This window comes from Rhinolophus sinicus, chromosome 1, assembly GCF_057876585.1.
Source record: "Rhinolophus sinicus isolate RSI-liver-muscle chromosome 1, RSI-T2T, whole genome shotgun sequence".
Taxonomy (NCBI): Eukaryota; Metazoa; Chordata; class Mammalia; order Chiroptera; family Rhinolophidae; genus Rhinolophus; species Rhinolophus sinicus.
In genome coordinates, this window is record NC_142501.1 from 197,805,663 (window position 1) to 197,828,117 (window position 22,455).

Below are 22,455 nucleotides of genomic sequence, written 5' to 3' on the forward strand. Positions count from 1 at the left end.
ATAAACATTTTCTAGAATTCTTTTGAGAAATGTATCGCCTAGATTTTTTGATAGAAAATACCATAGCTCCCTTTCTCGTAGTTTATGTCCAGGTGGTCTTTAATATCTCAGAATAAAACTACTTTTAATAATTAATAGTTAACTATTTGGATATGCTCCACAGCATTAAAACCACAGACTTCTGAAAGAAAAATGGGTGTAAGCACTGTGCCTAAAACTGTATGTATGGCCAATCAGACCAGACAAGCCAGCATTTACGCTTTACACAGCAGACACAGGATAAAGCTCCATCCACAAGTACTGTTACACACAGCAGTAGTTAGCTACTGAGAGCAAAAATACTAGATGATAGAACCCATGCTCGTAAAACATCTTCAGGTTACAATTTACCTTTACACGTATCCAAATGATACAGCTGAGAAAGAATTATCACAACAGTAAAGCAAAACATTCCAAACTCCTTCAAAATCATAAGAGCAGTAGCAGAATGATTGCTCCAAAAATTACCAGACTAGAAACTCTCTCTCAGTCTGTACTATCCTAACTCATCCCCCTCAAAACACTCAACCTTAGGGATTCACAAATAACAAACACAGAATTCACTGCAACTGGGACCACCATTTGTAAGCAGCCTTTCAGTGCTCCAAAAAGGCTCATCATTGTAGACGCTCATCAGTGAAGCCACATCCACAGCTGCTGTCTTAGTTACAAAAACAACAAAATTTGACAGCAAAAACTTTAAAATTATATTTACAGAGCAGTTTTAAACAAAATTAAAATTACTACAGTATAAAAGAATGAATATATCTAGACAACGAGAAACTCTTAAAGTCATTCTTAACAGTAATACCTTTCATTTATAGGGTGTGAGAATTATTTTCAAAGCTCTCTGACACGTATTCGTATATGTTGAATTTAAAGCCTAGATCAAAGAGGTATCATTTTACGCTGAAAAAAGGTGCAGCAGAAATATCAGCAAATTTGTTAGTGGTAAAGAGAATCTGTTTCATGACCACCAGCCTGTGTTCTTTCTACAACCTTTCTTCCAAAGTTGTGTAATGAAATGCAGAGACAAAATCCCAAATAAAACTGTTCTAAAAAATAAAGATTAAAAAAAATCTTACACAAACCAATTTCCTGTTCAACCTTACCCTCCTGCCTCAGATCTGTAAATGGATCGAGGGGAAGGGCTCCTCTGGTTAGTGGGTACAGCCAATCACGTGCTGATGGATGACTAAGGGGTAACCATGCAGCTGGGGGTGCAGGAGGAGGCAGAGCAGGGATTCCCAGTAGTGTTATCACATACGAGGTAGATGTTCATAGCAAGGAAATGGAATCCAGAGACATGAGTTTGAATGCCAACTCTCCCACCTCAGTGAAAAAACACAGCTTTCAAAAAGTGATGTTTAAGAAGCACTTCATTCATTCATTCCACAGATACTGAGGACCTACTATGTAGCAAGCACTATATCCTAGTGGGGGAAAGGCAAATAAAACGTTCTGCTAATTGATACATACAAGAGAGAAAAATAAAAGAGGGCAGGAGCACAGAATGTGGAATGAAAAGCAAGACAAATGTGGTAAAACGAAAAAGTACTAGAAAGGAGACCAAGAAAAGGTGCCAGTGAGGTGGGAAACCAGGAGGGTGGTATCCTAGAAGCCAAAGGAAAAAATGTTTGAAGAGGGGAGTGATCCACGATTTCAAATGCTGATCAAGTCAGATAATAGCTGAAAAAAACGGACCACTATATTCACCTGTGTGGAGGGAACTGGTAAGCTTGAGAGGAGCAGTTTTGTTAGAATGGTGGAGATAAAAAAAGCTCGGCTGAAGTAGGTTTAGGGAGAATGGAGTGAGAGTAATTGGAGATAGAACTCTTCACGGGAAGTTTGTTGCAAAAGGGAAAAGTGAAATAGGGAATAGAGGAGTGTGGAGTCCAGAGAAGTAATAGCATGTTTGTATGTTGTCAAGAATGCATCAGTAGAAAGGTAAAAACTAAGACCCGAGAGAAGGAAGGCTGGCTGGCCAGGCCAGTTTCCAAGGGCAGCTGAGAAGAGATGGGATCTAGTGCACACGGAGAGGGCTTGCTCTTAAAGGGGAGCGCTCACAGGCTTTGCGCATGTCAGTAGGCATCAGAAATCACGTAGGGTGTGCTGAAACACTGTTGAATGCCACTGCCAGAGCTTTTGAGAAGGTGGGGCTGGACTGAAATAATTTGCATTTCTAACAAGTTCCCAGATTATCACATTGCTGCGGGTCCAAGGACCTCACTTTAAGAACCACAGCTCTGTATCAATAGAAGGGAAGCAGAAAAAAAATTGAGTGTTTGAGAATAAATGCTATACACTTGGTTATACATTTGGAAAGAAATAAGGTTGGAGCCCATATCACATAATACACAGGGAAAAATAAATCCTCCCAGAAGGGTTAAAGGGATAAATCATGTTTTAAACTGTAGAAGAGCATATATACAAGAAAAACACATACAAATATGCTTTCATAATCTTAGAGTGAGGAAAATAAGCAAAATACAGAGCCAAAGGAAAAACTACAGACTTGACTACATAAAAATTTTAAATTCCTGTTAAGATAATAAGATTGAATGATTAATGAAAAGTTAGAAGAAAATATTTAATATATTGACAAAAAGTATTATCCAGAAAATAAGAAGTTCCTACACAAAATGAGAAAGACATCCGTAAGGAAAAAAACAAATGGCCAATAAACAGATGAAAAAAGAACAGTGATTCCACTTAAAAGTACTCACACCCAGGTTTTGATATCTTCGCACGTGCACAGATGTGTTTGGGGCAGTAATGGGAAAAAACGAGAAGCAGACTCCCTCAAAGCAACGACTGAGAACAACAGGAGTGACACGTACGGACACCCAGAAGTACACAAAGAACACTGTTCCCAAGTAGCTGAAGAACAATATGCTGTTTAATTGGCATCCAATTTATGTGCAGGAAGGGCAGACAGGAGGACTCCCAGTTTTTTACATCACATATGCAAAAAGTGTGGGAGGAGACTGCCCATCACACTCTAACACAGGCCATCTGGGGCAGAAGCCAGGAGGCGCCACTCCTTATGCTCCACGTTTACTTTCGAGTTTTTTTAACAATATATTTATATGTTACTTTGGGGGGTAATAAACATTTTTTTAAAAGAAAAGCCTGAAAGGATAAATATACATTTAAATGTTACTTTGTGTTTAATTTGGTAGGATTAGGATTTGTTTACCTTTTTCTATTTTGTTACTTTTGTTTTGAGAGAAAAATACATGTAGCACTTGAACTATCCATCGTCAATACAAAGATGTTGAGTCTGTCTTTTAATGTGAGCCCAAAGAAAGTTTAGATTTTTAGAGAATCTTTCATAACAATAGTAACCATGACTTTTCCTTTTTCCGTGCACGAGAAAGGTGAGCCTGGCAAGATAAATTAATTTGGAGTTTGGGAGGATACTCACCCCACTGTAAATAAATAGTGTGTATCTTTGGGGGTTGGGGTTTAGGTGTGTAGAGGAACCATCTTATTATATTATATTGATTTCATTTACAATTAACAAATATTTAGCTAATGATTTTTTTAAAAAAACTCAGATGGGATTTTAGGATGATTGTGTCAACAGCAGAGTTTTTCAATCTCCCACCTGAAAGACAGGGTAACTAGACAGCAAATGAAAATCTCTGCACACTATCTACAACAAAATTAGGTCACAACCCCCCAAATACCAAAAGGTGTACACTAACACCATCAACAGCCATAGATTAAAGAAGGAAGCAAGTGGGGTAGTGGGTTGACAAGTCTGTGATAATAGTCCAACCATGAGATGAAGGAGGCTTGGAGAAATAAAGCAAGGGCAGTAGGCGAGGAGAGCCCAGAATATCTGACACAAAAAATCTGGAAGCAGAAAGGGAAAGATTTGGTACCCAACAAAACAAGAAAATGCAACAGTAGGAGGAAATGAAGAAAATCCTTAAGTTCATTTTTACCTGTGGCAGCAAGATGGACAACAGCACTAGTAGCAGGTACCAAGCCTATTTCATAAGATACGACAGGTCTAGGTAGTGAAAGAACAAGTTGTTTTGGAAAAACCAAGTTTCATGGGCATATAGAACAACCAGTAGGAGTTCTAGAAATATGGATCTAAACATCTGAGCTAATGATACAGATATAAAGTCAAAGAACAGATAAGGAGAGAAAGATAAAGATTGCAAATGATGATATTCAAGACTGGAGGAAGAGGAGGAGGCAGCAAAGAAAAGACGGAATGTTTAAGAGATGAAGACAATGAGTGTCTTGCTAATCAAGAATAAAGACATCATGGTCAACAAAAACAAAGGATGCAAAAAAATTAAACAGACTCATGACCAATATGAAGTTTGGAGATCTGGTTGAAAGATTATTTACTGATCACCTGGGGTGACAACCAGATTTTAAAATATAACACAATATAAATATGAGAAAAGTGGTAAAGAAAAGATAAGGCAGTATCTTGAATGAGAGCTACGAACGGAAATGGACATTAAGCAATTCTTATAGACCAGACCTAGTCTGGCAGCCCCTTTACATACATACATTTGATCCTTACAAGAATTCTCAGATAGACTCTCCATTTTACAAATGGGGAAACTTAAGTTCAGTGCAATCATATAACCTGCCCAAGGCCATATATTGTGTATACAAAATAATTAAAAGACCTGGAAATTGGTCTTTAGGCAGAAAAGGAGTAAGATAATAAAAAACTGAAAATACAAATTGAAAAAGGAGGATTAATGGATAGAACATCACAGGAGTACCTGACAAAATTATAGTAAATTTTACTTAAAGATAAATGATGCTAGCTACTTCAGAGAACCTTTTAAGTTCAAAGACTAGTCAAGTCTAATTTTGAAAGCATTTCTAGAACACAGATTTATTTTGAAAATAATCTAATAATGAATATAATCTCCTTTTCCTTAAAGGCTTGCATTAGACATTATCTGGGACTGTCTTGCCACCTAAGAGAGAGCTTGGAAGCTTCCAGGTGATTACATTTATTTAGGTGGCGCGGTAAACAAAAGCTCTGTCAGTACGTACAGGGCAGTGCAAATGGCAACGCAGAAGCAAAGCTGTGTAAACTTGAGGTAAATGACTAAATCCCAGACCCTCACATACCTTATCTATAAAAAGTTTAATACCATCTCCCTCATTTTGTAGTTGAGGATTCAGCAGATATTCAATGAAATGTCAGTTCTCTAATCTTCTTGATAGTATATTTGCTAAACTATTGACATTTTAATACAATATTATATACATACATATATGTATATATGTATATATGTATATATGTGTGTGTGTGTATATATATATATATATATACACACACACACACATATATATACAGTATGAATGTCAATATTTCTTTTTTTTCCCCTTAACAATAACCCACACCCTTCGGACCAACTCGAATGTCAGCATTTCATTAGGAAAAAAAGTTGAAGAATACAGAGGGTGCCAAAAAAATATATACACATTTTAAGACAGGAAAACACTGTATTAAAATTGTAACACTCAATATATACCAATAACAAAACACGAATACAAGTCATGTGTATACATTTTCTTGGCACCCCCAGTATACTCCCAATTGTTAAGAGTAGTTAATTTTCTGATAGAAGACTACAGCGGCTCCCTTCACATGATGTATTTAAACAACTTTTGAGTTTCTCATAACAGACATTATTTTTCCAATGAGAAAAATAATCAACATTGCGTGTTTACACGACATTCATTAACCCTTAAAAAGTTCCACATCAAGATAGTCACTTCCCTGAAATAATTATGGAAACAAGATAAACATGAAATGAAAAAAGGAATCAACTGTACACCTAAGCTACCACGTGAATTTAAATTCTAATATAATTTAAAAGATATTTAATTTACCAACTGACAACTTCCAGGAGTTACAGCTAAGAAACTAGGTTTAAGCGAATGACATGCCACTAACCTTGTATGTAAAATGTATGCATCACACTGTATATCATGGGGCAAGGCCACGATGAAAAATGGCTTGTTTACCAATAATTATGAAATAACCTTCAAAAGCTACAGCTATCCAGGTGTGTGTTTTTTAACATTACAAGAGTGAAGCAGCAACTCCCACTAATTCAGTACTATTTAATCAAATAATGACACTCATTATAAACTGTAAATTACCAAAACTATCACTACTATCTTTGAAATGCTGAAAAAGATTTCAGTAATACTGTCTTGACACATACACTAAAAAAAAAAATCCCTGTATGAAAATCATCAGGTTCATAAATGAGCCCATCTTTCAGTATAAAATTTCAAGTTGTGGCCACCTTCCCCGTGTGACAGTCTTTTTCTCAATCTCTTCCATTCTTCCATTTTCTTTTCCAGAGGCTTTAGGAACTCAAGACAGCCGGGATTTAGTGCAGGGAGCAGAACTAAAAGCTAAGGAGGCAAGAGGCAGGGACTGGTGAGCCAGGGGTAATTGAACGGAGGCTTCTCTCGAGTGGGGGCCGCGACAGCAGAGCGGGTGAGAAGGTGTGCAGGGAGAACAAATGTGTTCTCCAAGAGGCCGCCCTCACTGGGCAGAAAACAGCACCGGAGGAAAGAACAGGCTGGCTCAGAGAAGACACTGGCAGCAGCAGTCCACCTGCCAGGCTTGGGGCTGAGAGATTTGTTTTCTTGGTCTAAGTGCCCACAAATAGGATTGAGAAAGTATTTTAAAAAACAAAGTGCATGTAACATTAAAAGGCAGCTGAGGGGTATAAATAAGAGAGTATAAGACCAGCATAAGTCTCTCCCCAAAAATCAAACCAGGAACTAGTCCCACTCAGTCAGTGAATGTATCTTAGCTATTAGCTAACTGTAAATTATTTAATCTATCTGTGCCTATTCATTTAAACGAGTGGTTACTTTAGAACATATGATTAGCAAAGTCTTTTCCAGCTCTGAAGTTTACTGAATCGAATGGATTGAATAATCTGTAGGACGTAGTTACATTTTATGGTACGTTGCTCCACAACAGGGAGGGTACCATACACCAGAATATAAATAAGCGAACATAGAGTCATAGCCCATTAGCCCTATTATTAAATCCAGTAAGAAACAAATTCCCAGTCTCTTCCATTAAAACAATCCACAGTCTTAAGAAAAACCATGATCTAAAATCTAGCCACCAGGCTTCACTTGAAACACATTCAGAGATGAGAAGTTTAGTCACTTGTGAATTTCACTGAGCCTTCTTTCTACAGAACATGTTCTAATGCCATTATGCTTTTCTATTTGTTAACATTCGGGGTTTTCTACTTGCTATATGCTTCATATTCCACTTCAAAAAGTATAGTCCTGAAATGGCAAAAAGCTGAACATAACAATCCCGAGGTCAGTTTCTCAGGAGGTTCCACGTTCTCAGGAGGTTCCACGTAGAAAAACCAATCAATGCTGAATGACAGCCATATCACTTCAACTAAGTGCCACCTAGTGGCAAGTGTTATATATTATTACATCCATACAAATCCTATTCATCCAGAATAATCTGGCCCACAGCAGTTGCTCCGCAATTACAAAAGACAGTAAAATATTGATCCTCTGCTTATGGAGCTGACAGATTAAAGACACACAGAGATAATCAATGCAGATGTATTAATTCAACTGCATAAAGATTTTAAATGTTACAGCAGATGTATGCAAAAATAAGTATTTGGCTTTTATTTAAAAGCTAAAAGAAACAAAAACACTTTGTTAAGTAGGTTCTCTTATATCTGTTCACTTCACTCAGACTTTCCCATTTCTAATTACTTCATCACTCAGTTTCCAATCGTTAGTTGTTTTTCCCTCACGTTCCCTTTTCACACTTCCCCTCAACCCAGCTTATCCTATTTATTGAGCGCCCACTACTTCCAGAACTGGCCTATGGCATTTCATTTCCCCTATCTCATTTAATCCTCACATCAATACCAGGAAGTATTATATTCTCCCATTTTTTAGACAAGTGCAAGACTTAGGTTAAGTGACATGCTCAAAGCCACGGATCTATTTTAGAGATAGCGCTGCGATTCTAAAGCTCCCTATGCCACCCTGCCTCAAAAAGAGCTGTTTGTTTTTCCATTCCTAGGCCTACCACCAAGATGAGACCTTGGTTGTATTTCTCTTACGGTCTCCATCAATTCCAATCTATTTTACAATGTTTACGTACAGCCTGACCTCTTCAAAAACGTTTAGTGATGCCCTCCCATGTCCCTGATTGATAATTCAAACCCTTAGCTTAGCACTCAAGGTCCTCTAAGAGGCCCCGGCCAGTTTCCCAGTTTTATTTCCCACCACTCCCTATCAACTCTCACGTTTTCTATGAACTCTCCTTCTTTGTATAGAGCCATACAATTTTTTGCATGAAAAATTTTCTCACATTCAAATCAAAAGTCACATGATTTCGAAAAGCATGCTGGGAACTATGGAAACAACAAAAAGTTCAGCGATTGTCAGGGGTTAGGGAGGAAGGAGGGATTTAGGGCAGTGAAACTACTCTGTATGATACTACAATGGCAGATACATTATACATTTGTCCAAACCTAAAGAATGTACACCAAGAGTGAACCCTTGTGTTAACTATGGACTTGGGAAGACAATAATGTGTCAATGTAAGTTTATAAATTATAACAAATGTCCCACTCTGCTGGGGGATGCTGATAATGGGGGAGGCTACTTATATGTGGGGGCACGGAGGACATGGGAAATCTCTACACCTTCCCCTCAATTTTGCTGCTTCAAAAAATAAAGTCTATTAAAAAAAAGTATGCTGGCAAAATAAAGCAAGATATTAGTGGGTCTGCAGTTTTCCAAAACGGGAACAAACACTCTTGTTCCAATTATGCAAACCAGCTTAAAGCTTCTATGTTCTGTCTGGAGCAAGATTAGTTCCAAAATAAGTTGTTTATAATAATCATTTTTTAAAATCCACAACACTGGTTCTATATTTTATAAGGCAACTAATATTGTAGTCATAGGTAACACAATCTTTACCACACTATTAAAAAAACAAAACAAAACAGGGCTTTATAACGTGATAAACATTTTTCCTGGTTACATAAACTTTTTATGAGAAACTATTCTTATTCATTTACAACTCTACCAACTAATTAACAATGTACAAAAAATTAGCCCTAAGACCAAGTTAAAAATACTGAATATAGACAAGGAAGCACGGGAGGGGAATTCAAAGAATCAACTTGATTTTCCAGTGTATTCCACCGCACATCCAACAGGAGCAGCACTTTCACTGCAGGGCTTTTGCAACTTAGGGTACCTAAAAAGTAGTGGTTTCTAGCTTCTCATTTTTGTAAACTTAAAATAGTGTAAATATTCCCTAGACTGCCATGAACATGACCAATCTAACTAAAAAACTGCCATGCATTGTCTCAACACAACAAAACTACACAAACATTTATACAGATTACTACCAATTACACAAACCAAACCGGAGAGCCTCCAATGCTTGCTCTTCCCCAGTAGTAAGTTATGTTCAGGAACTACATTACCCTTTTCACACCATTAGGATATCATTTCATTCCCTGGAGCAGAAGCAGGCCTAATGAGGCATAAGCGACACCATGATGCAGTGCCAGACCTAAGGGGCATCCAGAACTGTGGGCAGCGTGTCTGAGAAATGGTAGCAGTTGGGCATTCAACATTCCTACATTATTACGGTTGTCCAAGCAGAGAAGAAAGCAGTAAGACACAGACCCCAAAAAGTTGGGGGTGACTCAATGACAACATCCGTGGTCAAGCAGTAATTTACCAAGTATGTCTGCTCAAAACGCCAAGGCACATATTTCAAGGGCTGCGGTCCTCTGTACTAAATACACTGCTGCCTTCCTAAAACATGACCCACAAACCACACGTTGCAATATAAAAAGTCCATCTTGAACCCTGCCTGTGAAAAGTTACTAGGAGAAACCAACTGTTATAATTAAAATATCATATAGAGTTTTAGTATCTACAAATAACTTACACATGCATTGTTTTATTTGACCTTTATAATTTCACGTATTTTACCTTACTTATAGTCACAATGTGCCTGGCAGATAAATACAACAAAATTATCATTCCCTATCTTACAGAGGTAGAACCTGAAGCTTGGAGAAATCACAAGTAACCTGTCCATAAGAACTGAGCCTCTCTTAAGATTATCAATTTATTTGGTTCAATGGCATGAATCCCCCAAAAAGCAGTCTACTGTGTTTTAAGGTTTAATATACATCCTCATGCGTCTAAGCAGTACTTAAAAACACTTAAAAATAATGAACTCTTGAGACTCACTTGACAGTCAACCATTAAAAAAAATGTGACATTTAAGCTTGTCAGTTTTATACAAACAATATAGTATTTTCTAATAACCCAAAAGAAACTTTTACCTAAGAGTTTTACTATAATGCTCTCAGGGGTTATGAGACTGCCGCCAGTGGAAAATATCAAATCCTATGGGCATTTTAGCAACTAAATTCCCTACAGAATCAATATATCAAATTCTGCCTACATGAACCACGCTGCATGAAGGTTTCAAAGTACTCAGTCCTTTGCTCAAAAAATCCTTTACTGAGTACGTATCATATGCTAGACATTCTTCTGAGTATAAGAATATATAAATGATTCAGAGAATGATATCCGCCATCAAGTAACTAATAGCCTTTGGATGTGACCATTATAATTTAGTATGACACTTCCAAGAAAATTATACCAGGTCCTTTTAAGGAGGGGCACTGAACCCACCCTGGTGGATCTGGTTAGAATATCCTCAGACCTAAGTCTTGAATAACAAACCATCAACACCAGCACTTTTCAAGCCCAGGGAGGCATTAAACTGCTGAGCCCATGCAGGGAACTCCAAGTTCTTATATATGGTTGGAGCATTGAATATGAAGGGAGAGAAAGGCAAACAGTACAGGTGGAGAAAAGGTAAATGGAATAGATATAGAGGATCCTACATGCCATGCTAGCTAACATTTTTTTGAGCACTTGGTATGTGTCAGGCAGGCATCCTACTAAATGTTTTCTTGCATTTATTTAACCCTCACAACAACCCATTGAGCTAAGAAATTACCTTGCAATAGATGGAAGAGGCAAGGAGAGACTAGAACACCTGTCAATGTTACAGCTTTTAAGTGGCAGAGACAGAATTGGAACTCAGTCCAGGTTAAATCCTAAACTATCCATCCAATCTCTGCTGCCTCTTTTAATGAAGGCTGCTAGGGGGAGCCATTGAAAGGTTTTGTAACTAAGGAGTGAAGTGATCAGATTTGCTTTTTAGAAAGACTGTGGAAGGTGGATAAAGGGTGTTGAATCTAGAAGCAGAAAGAAGAGACTGCCAATGTCTGTAGTAATCCAGGTGAGAAATGATAAAAGCATGAACTGTGGCACTGAGGACGAAGTAGACAGATTCAAGAAATTTTTCAGGAGAGAAAATTTATCAGTTCTTAGTGAGTAAATGTAAAGGGTTAGTGTGAGAAGAATCCAGAAACCTGGCGTGGGGAACTCATTGGGATATGATATCATCTACCAGGAATAGAGATGCAACAGGTTTTGTTTGTTCAATAAATACCTACAGAGTGTCTCCCATATGCAGGTCTGAAATTACAGTCCTGGTTGTTAGAAAATATTGAGAACAAATGACAAAGCATTCAAAACACAAAGTATATTGAAAATTTATTATGACTATTAACAAACTTGGCCTAAAGTCTAGTGAAAACATTCTGTGCTATTTTTTTAAAAAATACTACCACACGCAGAAAACAAGTCAGTAGAATAAAAGCATCCCATAATTTTACAATGTTATTACATTTGAGTTTGACAGACCTTCAATCTCTTACACCACACACACACACACACACACACACACACACACACACATACACACCCCACCCTGTAATTTGTTTTACTCTCCCTCTAAGTTTATAGGATAAAAAATGTTTTATTACCCAAACTATAATACATATTTGATGTGTTTTTTTCATCCTACTATCACCACTGTGATTTGCCAAGAACTTAGTTCATAACCTTCTACTTGACTTCCTACAAAATATGACCTACTTCACATCAGCTTCAGTCACAATTCCTAGACTTTAACCACACCTTTCGTCTAAGGATGCTCTCTGCAAATCCTAAAGCACAGCAATCCTGTGCAGATGTGGCAAGTTATTACAATTCCCATTTTACTACATAGTTAGGAAATTGGCCCAGGGGATGTAGAGTAACTTGGAAATAATCACAAAGCCTGATGCCAAAAATAACAACTTTTAGTCAATCCATGAGAAAATACTGCCCCTAGTTGAAATAACATGAAAATGAGTATTAGAAGAAAGCAAAATGCAAAATAATGTTTTAAAGCCAAGTCCTAGGTTTTTAAAATTTATTTTTAAAAATGACCAAATACTAGAATTAAGATTTGCAAGAACTGACACCCTATTTCCCCCCTAATACCTTATCCATCTGGAGTGCCAAAAATGACTTAATGAATTAGAGCTGGCAAGAGTGGCTTCCCCAAAAACCATCTTTCTTATCCACTTAAAAAACATTGATAGAAATCTGTTAGTATAAGAGGTAACATTTTAGTAAACTTAACTGCTTAAAATCTAACACCTAGAGGCACATTAGATCTGAAAATACTGATTGTGAGCCTGATATTTTTCCTGCACTCTCCTGCAATATGCATGAGCAATAAATTTACAGCTTTAATCATCAATTATCAGAAAGTCTCCCAACCACAGCTCATGCCGTTTCTAAATATGCTATTGTTTGATATAATTTAGTAAAGACACTGTTTCATTTGGTCACCAAATAAAGATCTTACACAATTTAGAAACAAAAAAACACAACTTGGTTTGTGAAAGTTGCTTTTATGATATTTGTGTGATCATTCTTACATGCATAAATCAGAGCAAAATACCTCCCATTATTATTACACTTTGCTTACAGTGAGAAACAACTGTGTGCTCAAGATTTTACCTTCAAAAGAATGATTATGCACTAAGAACAAGTAAAGGAGAAATGACTGTTGGTCAAAATCCAGTCATGGAACCCAGACTGCAAATTTTGACAAAAGTCTCACATATCAATCATGAAACACGAGTTTCCGTCAATTAAAATTCATACTAATTCTAATCACAGCCTTCAAAAAAAATAAAAACGCTTTCCACTATACCAACATCCCTCACACTACATCTGGCACATTCTCTACTAGTGGCATTTTATGTGGAACTTTAGTTTACAAATGATAATAATCCAGATGATTTTAAGGGTAACATTATCTTCTAAAAGTAGTGATAAATTAGTGGGGGGAAGGGAACCTCCTGAAATACACATTCAGCCTAGCAATCCTGGTAAATCTAACACCTTATTCCCAGTACCAGAATATTGAGGCCACTTAAATACACCACACCGCTTTCTCCCTACCCACCCCCACAACTCCAAGCTTTTAACACAACCGTAACAATAAGCACCGCGAACGATTTAAAGCTCCTTTAACATTAAAGCTCCTTTACCTTAAGACTATTACTTAAATGTCTTTTCATTGCATTTCATTAATGCATTCCACAAAGATTCTAGAAGCAGTATTCATCGACCAGAACTGCAGTCTTAAGCGCTTTCCTCATTTCAACTCCAAAGATGGGGCAGGGGGTTGTCATAAATCTACAGAGCAAAAGCGAATAATTGTAAACTATAATGATGAAGAAAAAGTTAAACACTTATATCAAATTCACAAGCAGGATGCCTTCCTTCTTCCTTACGAAGCAGGAGTTACTGGTACAAATAACTAAACTCCACACCTAGAGTCTAGAAAAGGCTGAAATTCTCCACCCCAACATTTACAAGTTTTTAACATCAAAATTCACTTCACTGCTACTCACATGCCAAACGAATATCCAACGTGGAGATCTGAAACTACTCTCACACGCCAAAGGAAAAGAAAAAAAACACACACACACCTTGCGCTTCTTCTAACCGTTCGCCCTACGATACCCTCAGGTAACCCAGACGCAAAGCTGCTACCACGACAGCTGCCCTTGGCCTAGGCCGCCAGGAACCAAGAGCCGGAGGGGCAATAACCAAGAGACCCGATCTTTTTCCAGCGTTACTGTTTCCAAGCAAAACCACCACGGGCCCAAAGAGAGGCGAAGAAAACTGGAGACACTGTAATCCCGAGAGAAATGGGGAGGCGGGGTGCACAGAATCCCGAGAGAAAAGGGTGCGAGAGCAGGAGCGCCGAGCAGGAAAGTAAGTATCCCCACGCATCTTTCAGACCCACAACAACAAGCCCGGGGTCTGCCTGCACGTACCAGCACCAGATGGAGTCCCCGGGGCTGAGACAGTTCAGCCGACACACACTGTGGGGAACGGATAAATCAATCGATGGGAGGGAAATGGGGGTGCCAAGCGAATAAGCCACTGGGTGGGAGAGACAAAGCCTGTTGGGATGATCAAAGACAACACAGAAAGGTGAGAGTAATACATGAGAAAAATAATAGATGAAAACTGAAGAGAGAGAAATCTGGTGCCTGGGCTGTGGCAGGTCACTTAACTGCCGAATGGAGAGGGGCACAACAAAGGGGCACGGGAGGAAGGACAGCCGAAGGGAGGAGATGGAGAAGGGATGCAGGGCGCGATGGGTCGGACAAAGCGCCCAAGGCGGCGAAACAAAGGGCCGGGGGTAGAGAGTCGCGGGGGGCAACTGGGAAAGACAAAGCGCCCGGGACCGGGGGCACCGGCCGGGCGAGGAGGCGACGACGATCCAGAGAAACAAAGCTGCGTGGGGCTGAGAGGCAGGGCCCGGGAGCGGCAGCGCGGAAGACGAGCGGAGGGCACGGCGCCCGCGGGCCCCGTGCGCCCCGCCGCACTTACGCCCGCACCCGCCGGCCTCGCCGCCGCCGCCGCCCGCCCTCACGCGCCGGAGCCAGAGCCAAGGCGGCGCAGAGCGGGCTGCGCACGGCCACACGCCGCCGCGCTCGGCGCACGCGACGCAGCTCCCGCGCCCCCCGGACGCCAAGCGCGCTGCGGCCCCCGAACCCGCCTCCCGTCGCGGGCTCGGAGACGCCCGCAACTTTCCCGGTTCCCAGCGCTCCGATTCCCTCAGACTTACCCTGTCACAACAGGCGCCATCTTCCACAAACTCTCGCCAAAACTCCAACCCTCGCGAGATTCCCCCCGACGCCTGCCCTGGTCCCTCTCCCCCGCCCCTTCCCTTTTTCCTCACTCCGTGATTCCACCCAGCCCCCGCGCTCCTTTTCCCCTAGCAGCCGCCGCGAAGAGCCAGACGCCTCGCGCCGCCCGCGAAGTAGGGGATCCTGCTCGCTGCCTTCCCTGGAAACCTACCCAAGCGATGGAGCATGCGCAGGCGGCTCCGCCACGGGCGAGCCCGCCGTGTGGTCCATGGGGAGCGCTCCGGTTATCCGGGTTTTGAGACGCGCCTTGAAGGACGTACGTGGAGACTGAGGAAAACCGGAGGGGATTACAACGGGGACGGGGAATGGAGGGGTCAGGAGGCGGGGCCGAAGCGAAGGGAGGAGGGGTCCTGGGAAAATCTGCCGCGTTTCACAGGCCTAGATGAAACACCTCCTCAAATGGGTGTTTTCCAAGTGGCTTCCCGCTCACTCTGGTTCCCAGCCCTTTTCATTCATTCAAACGTTCATTGGACGCCTCCTTTATGCTAATGTCAGCGTTAGGTGCTGGAGCTACACTGATGCCTAGAGTTCGGGCGAGTGACCACACGAGGAACTATCCTCATTCATTCGACCCTCTTGCCAGCGGAGAGACGGACGAGAGTACAGTGTAGTTTGACCCTCCAGAACTATGTAAAGGGAAAACTTTTGCAGTTGAGCTCTGTCGCCTTAGTTTTCTATTCCTTGCGTGTGAAATGAGGTCAGGCCAAGGCCTCTGGCAAAGACATGCCTAATGTCCACCTCGCATACCACGCCAGAGCGCCGCGTAGTTTTCTCCGGCGGGGAAAAGTGCGTTGGAATTGAGAGCCACCACTTCCCTGCCCCGCACCCCAGCCAGAGGCCCCGCTCGGACAGAGAGCTGCCTGCGCTGTGAGCCTCCCTAGAACTTCATCCCAGCTCCCAGCCTTGCATGAACCTAGGTGTATAAAGGAACAGACTCTGCGCAGGCCTTCCCGCGAGCCTGGCACAGTCGAGGACACTGCTCGCTGCCCGAAATGTACTTCAGGCGACCTACCTAAGCCTGGAAGCCTCCGAGCAAACTTGGCCCGACTGGGCATTTAGCAAAAAGGTGCAAAGCCCCAATCCCCGCCCTCCCTACCAGCAGCACCCCTTTCTACCCTCTACCCCGCCTTGCCCTTTCAATTCCTAGAGATTCCCAGAACCAGCACTGCCTCCCGCAGGGAGCCCCAAAACCCGGAGAACTGGAATCCACTGCCCGAAACCTGCTGAACGCGCTGCAGGACTGGCGCGGCACGCGCGAGCGGCACTGCGCATGTGCCCAATGCGGGCAGCTGAGTCTCACGCTACACCTCCTTCCCACCGCCTTCCACTACTCGCCTCAGACACAACACGAGCCGTGGGAAATTTCGTAAACCTCGCGAGAATGCGCCCACTGTTGCCTATGCTTTCGCCCCAAATCTCGCGGAGCCCAGGCGGGACAGGTGTTTGTCTAGTGCAGCTCCGGGTGCTTTTCGTGCCGCGCGTGCCCGGGCGGCGGGCGGCGGGCGGCGAGCGCGGGCGGGATAAGAAGGGCAGGGAGCGGCTCGCCGCGGAGGCGAGGCGGGTGGGCGCGTGGCGGGGAGCGGGGGGAGGAGGGAGGCCGCGAGGGTTCTCGACGTCTTGCACCTACATGCCGCGTGACGCTTTGTGGAAGAAAAATGGGTCGGGTCGGGAAACTCTAAAGGAAGAAGGGGAAGCCAGGAGATTAGAAACTCCTGGTGCGGGTGGTTAAGAGGTGAAACTCTAGGGTAGGAGGAGCCCCAGGCGGGTCCCCCGGGGAGGTTTCCTGTCGCCCTCTACGAACCTGGTACTTTCCTAAACCGTCTTAGACGCCGCGTCCCCGGCCTCCGGGAGCTGACGGCCCCCAGTGTCGGGTTTGAGTCATGCTTCTGAGTCACCTAGTCTGGCCCTCACTTTGAAACAAGTTCAGATTATTTTAGCTACTCTCTTCTAGCAATTGGTTATATTCTTTCTCATCTACCCGCTGGCCTCGCGAGTTGGGTACAGAAAAAAAGCTGCTCCCTGCGCTCTCGCATTGTTGCCTTTATAGATTCTGCCTCCCATTTAAGGACACTTTTTTTTTTTTAATTTCTTCCCCGCTAATCTCTTCCTAGCCTTTTAAAGTGATCTCTACATAACAGTTTCTGTTCTTGTTTTTTTTTTCTCCCACTAATATGACTTAAAATACTGGTTTTGCTTTCATTCACCTTTCAGTTTGTTGAATTATTCGTTCCATTTTAAGTATTGTTTCATCAGGTGCTTTAATGACAACTGTTTTAAATGCATACCTTCTTTTTGGATTATTTATGTGTCCAGTGAATTCCTGGTTACATTCTCCAATCAGGCACATTCCAGATTGCCCTGGTGTAGTTTTGTACCAGCCTAGCCTAGCGTTGTCTAAGAACTCGTGTCTTGGTGACATCATAGACCCACAAATGTAAAATTGAATTCTGTTTTGATTTTTGGAGGACAGTGAGTCCTTTGATTGGGGTTCCTGTTCTGCTGGTTGTATAGTGGACGAGAAATCGTATTTTTGAATTGTTTCAAGGTTTTTAGTTTGTGTGTGTGAGTGTGCATTTACCTCACCCTTTGATTAAATATTTCACACAGGAAAAGAGAAGATATAAGGACACTTACTATAGTATCTCAATGCCAGTCTGATGTGGAACACGAGAGCTCAGGAGGAAGACAATGCCCATGGGCACACATTCCTTGGAGCCTTCATCCCAAGAAGACATTTCAGTCATGGTCTAGTCCAGGCCATTAATCTAATTTGGAACCATGGCCATCTGAGAACCCCAGCCATGGAAAGCCAGGGCAACCACAACGCAAATCACAACTCCTCTTCACCCTAAAACATGTTCCACCTGCATTCTTTCCCCAGCCAAGTAAATGACAACTCCATCCTTCCTCTCCATTAAGCCAAGAACCGCAGAGCCATTCTTGCCTTCTTTTCCTCTCACATCCAACATCTCATCGAACAAAATATGCTGGCTCCACTTTCAAAATAAGACCCACAGTCGGAACAGTTCCCCACCTCCATGGTGACCAGCCCCGTCCAAGCCATCTCATTTCTCACCTGCTTTACAGGAAGACTAACTGGTTCTCCCTTCCGTTCTTGCCCTCCCTCAGTCTGTTCCCAACAGAGCATTCAGTGTAACTCTCTAGAACTCGCCCATGGTTTTCCCATTTCACTATGAGCACCTACACAATCTGGCCTGCCACCCTGACCGCTCTATTCTTCCCCTTAGCTCTAACCAGCAGACTTTCTTGCTGTTCCTAAAACATAACAACTCCTGCCTTTGCCCTTTCCTCAGATGCTGTATGGCTCGTTCCTTCACTGCTTTCAGGTCTTTGCTTAAATGTCACCTCAGTGAGGCCTACCCTGACCACCCTTCACTAAAGTGACTCCTCACACTCTGTGTTCCCTCCTTTATTTTCCCTACAGGGCTTATCATAAACTAACACAGCATATATCATACCAGTGTGTTGTGTTTACTCTCTGCCTCCTCCCATTGTAATGTAATCTTAATGAGGGCAGGGACTTCTGTCTCTGTATTCATTGTTTGAGCCTCAGCCACTAGAACAATGCCTGGTGCACGAGAGATGCTCAGTAAGCATTTGTAGACTGAATAAGCTGTCTTCCACTTTAGAGCAGAGCAGAAATGATTCTGAAGACTCACGAAGCCTTCTAGGGTTCAAAACAGTATTGGGGTTAGACCAGACTTGAATACCCCAGAGCCAGCCTGCCTGCGGAGGAGAAAAGAGCCTATAGATCAATTGCCTGTGTTGACTTTCTGCCAAAAAATTTCTTACTCCTGGGTTAGACCAGAAGATGAGCCTACATTTATTTGAAGGGTTTCCATTACTCTCCATTTTAGAACCTCAGGAATGAAAACACTATTGACAGGATATTAAAAAACAGGTATTCTCACGTGTTGCTAGTGAGCGTGAAAATGGATGTAAGCTTTATAAAAAACCATTTTGATAAAATTTAACCACTACCTGTTAATCCTATAATTCCATGTCTAGAAATCTACCTAACAAATATACTCACACGTGTGAAATTACTTATACTGCAGCATCATTGATGGGAGAGAATATTGGTTAACAACCTAAATGTCAAGAGATGTCTTATTTTTTAAAAAGTCATGATATATTCATAGAATTGGATAGTATGCATTTGTTAATAAGCTGAGGTTGCTTTTTATGTACTTATGTGGAAGGATCACAAAAAGCAAGGTGCAAAATGGTGATAAATATATACTTATTTGCCTATATGTATCTAAAATGGTTCTGGAAGAACACAATAGAAACTGTAAACAGTGACTGCTTCTCTCTAAGAGACTTAAGGGTTGGAAGACGTAAGTGAGAGGTGCCTTATCTCACAACCAGCTTTGAATTTTGTATCAAGTGCATGTTTTGCCTATACAAAATATAAAACATAAAAAAGGGAAAAAAGAAAAGGAATAAATGTACAAGAAGAAAAAAATTGACCAAATAAAATTGCTTTCTCCCATTTGCTAGAAAACGATTTTCTAATAGAAGTTATGTACACGATCTACCACCTCAGTAGAATTAAGTACCATAGAATTTCACCTCAGTCATTTGATAATACTGAATTCTTGGTCCATTCAAATAGTAAGTTTAAAGTCGTTACCACTCCACATCAGGCATGATCTTTGGTGGTTTACAAAGATGGATAAGGCAAAGCCCTCAGGACTTCCTGGCTAATGGAGTACACAGGCCAGTGGCACTATTATTCCAGGATAGAGGTACAATGGAAGAAGCACCTAACTCTTGCCTGTTGAGCCCAGGGAAACCTTGCAGAGGTGACTTTTGTACTGACTCTTAACAGAGTGGGAGTTCAGAAGACAATAGGAGGAGGAAATATGAGACGCACAGGAAACAGCATGTTCAAGCTCTGAGGTGTGAAAGCATTTTGTATTCAGGGGAACTCCAGGTGGGGGTTCGGTGTATGTAGAAGTGTGTATGGGGAGGGTATTGGAGGGTAGGCATCCTAACCGGTCTCAAGAAGGACTTGGTAGAAAAGTGTGTCTCAAAAGTTCGTGGGCTGGGCGTCAGAATCACCTGAATCCCACTCCCTAAGACTAAATGAGCAAGTCTGAGCTGAAGCCCAGGAACAAGCATTGCTAGCAAGCTGGTCAGGTATTCTGATGTAAATTGTCCATGAAGCAAGGCTGCAGAATCTTTGTTATAGAAGTTAGGTGCAATCTTCAGGAGTTTCACATTAAAGGGAGTAATGTCATATAGTTGTTTTGTTTTGTTTTTAAATAATACATGAAATACTTAAACATTAAAAGGAATGAGTTTGCAAAGCCCTGAGTATATCCAATGGGCTTGTGAAGCCGGCAGTGGCAGTGAGGCAAGCATTCCTGAAAGGATCACGTTTTGCTCTGGTGGTTTAAACACAGTGACACATTTCAATATTGTTTTCATTCTAAGATTGAGTTATACCATCTTATATTGAGAGACACTAAAACATTGAAAATTTTACTAGGCACCCCCATGATGGGGAACATGGGCTCTAGTACAAAAATGTATGAGTGCTAGCTGTGAAACCTTAGATAAGTTACTTAACCTGTCAGTGCCTCAGTTTCCTCACCTGTAAAGTGGCGATAATACCACCTACCGTGTTTCCCTGAAAATAAGACCTAGCCAGACCATTAGCTCTAATGCGTCTTTTGGAGCAAAAATTAATATAAGACCTGGTATATTTATTATATTTATATTAATTATATCATTATTATATATAAGACTGGGTCTTATATTAATTTTTGCTCCAAAAGACACATTAGAGCTGATGGTCCAGCTAGGTCTTATTTTCAGGGAAACTTGGTAATTCATAGGGTTGTCATGAGGATTCAGAGTTTTTATGTCTAAAGTATATAGAATGATACCTGTAACATAATTGTTATAGCAATATTAGTTTTTATCATTTTTATTCAATAAATCTGTAAGTTGCACTCATCCATGAAAATTCTTATAAAACATGTCAAAATGTCTTTAAAACTTCAAAAATCAATGTCAAATTGGCCAAATATAGTGATGATTTTATCTAGAGTGGTGTTAATTCTTTTTTTTTTTTACCATATCCTACTCAGAAGTGACAATATCATTATTATTGTTATTTAATTCCTAAGAGGCTCACATGTCCAAAAAGATTGGGAAACCTGTGGTAGTGGCCACTGAGAGCCTCTGCGAATGGAAGGCACAGTTGGATGTGACCAGATCGTGAGGTGGCTGTGTGCCTAAGAAAGCCGACTGGTAACTCACGTTAGAAATTAGGAACCGTTCACGCCTCAGAATTTTCATAACTCGTGGTTTTCATTCATATCTATGCCTCTTTCTTTTTTTTAAGTATCTCTATTGCCTTCTACTATGTGTTAATCAAGGAGAATAAAATGTACGGGAGATTGAAAGAGTCAAGAAGGATTTCATCAGACTGCAATTCTGTAAGGAAAAGAAGCTCTAATTCTAGGATTACAAGACGTGAAAAGAACACTGAAAATGAGTAATGGAGTGGGCTTCAGGAGAACTTGCGAAACAAAAATAAATATTCACCCTTTACTTTCCAATCATGTTTGATTTTCATAGGATTCTTTGGCCCTGGGAATTTGAGACTTTTTTTGCAGGCCCAAGTCAGGCTGTGCTGGACTTGCTAACATGTGCAGCAGTTCAAGAAGGTGAAGCAAGAAAAAGCTCGGGCCATTTACTCTAGTGATGTGGAACGTGAATGGAATCAAATGCACATTTCGTGAGAAGAATGAACAAGTCTAATAATTTGTCAGAAGTTTTCGTAGCTAATGTAATTGGAAGAAAATGTTTCCATGTGTGATTGATATATCTTGTTCTTTTTATGACACGAACAAGATAGAGCCAGTTATTAGTATCTACAAAAAAATGACAACACCATATGAATCAAAATCCGATGATCTGTTTCTAAAGGAATATATCTAAATTTTTATTTCCTAACCTTTCCCCTTTGCCATGCATTATAAATTGCAGTAGTTTAGGGTTCTGTGTTGAGGCAATGTTGAATACCCATGGTTAAAAAAAGAAATAGCCAGGGTGGCCGGTTAGCTCAGTTGGTTAGAGCGTGGTGCTGATAACACCAAGGTTGCCTGTTCGATCCCCACATGGGCCACTGTGAGCTGCGCCCTCCTTAAAAAAGAAAGAAAAGAAACAGCTACTTTAAGAAGGAAAGCATTGG

At 41.2% G+C, this 22,455-nt stretch overlaps 1 protein-coding gene across 13 annotated transcripts in view; it reads right to left on the minus strand.

The window, feature by feature from the left end:
- RBPJ (recombination signal binding protein for immunoglobulin kappa J region) overlaps positions 1-22,455 on the minus strand; it is a 201,358-nt gene that overhangs the window by 77,813 nt on the left and 101,090 nt on the right. For 2 of the 13 annotated variants that reach the window (XM_088792600.1, XM_019743888.3), the window contains exon 1: positions 15,143-15,377. The exons of 2 other annotated variants lie outside the window; for them this stretch is intronic. Coding sequence is in view for 3 of the 11 variants with exons in the window: in XM_019743886.3 (XP_019599445.1) it covers positions 15,376-15,434 (59 nt within the window). In the remaining 8 variants the exon portion in view is untranslated. Of the gene's footprint in view, positions 1-13,547; positions 13,694-14,342; positions 14,706-15,142; positions 15,480-22,455 lie in introns of those variants that run through there. 9 more of the 13 variants (XM_019743892.3, XM_088792594.1, XM_019743886.3 and 6 more) reach the window with 8 other exon arrangements.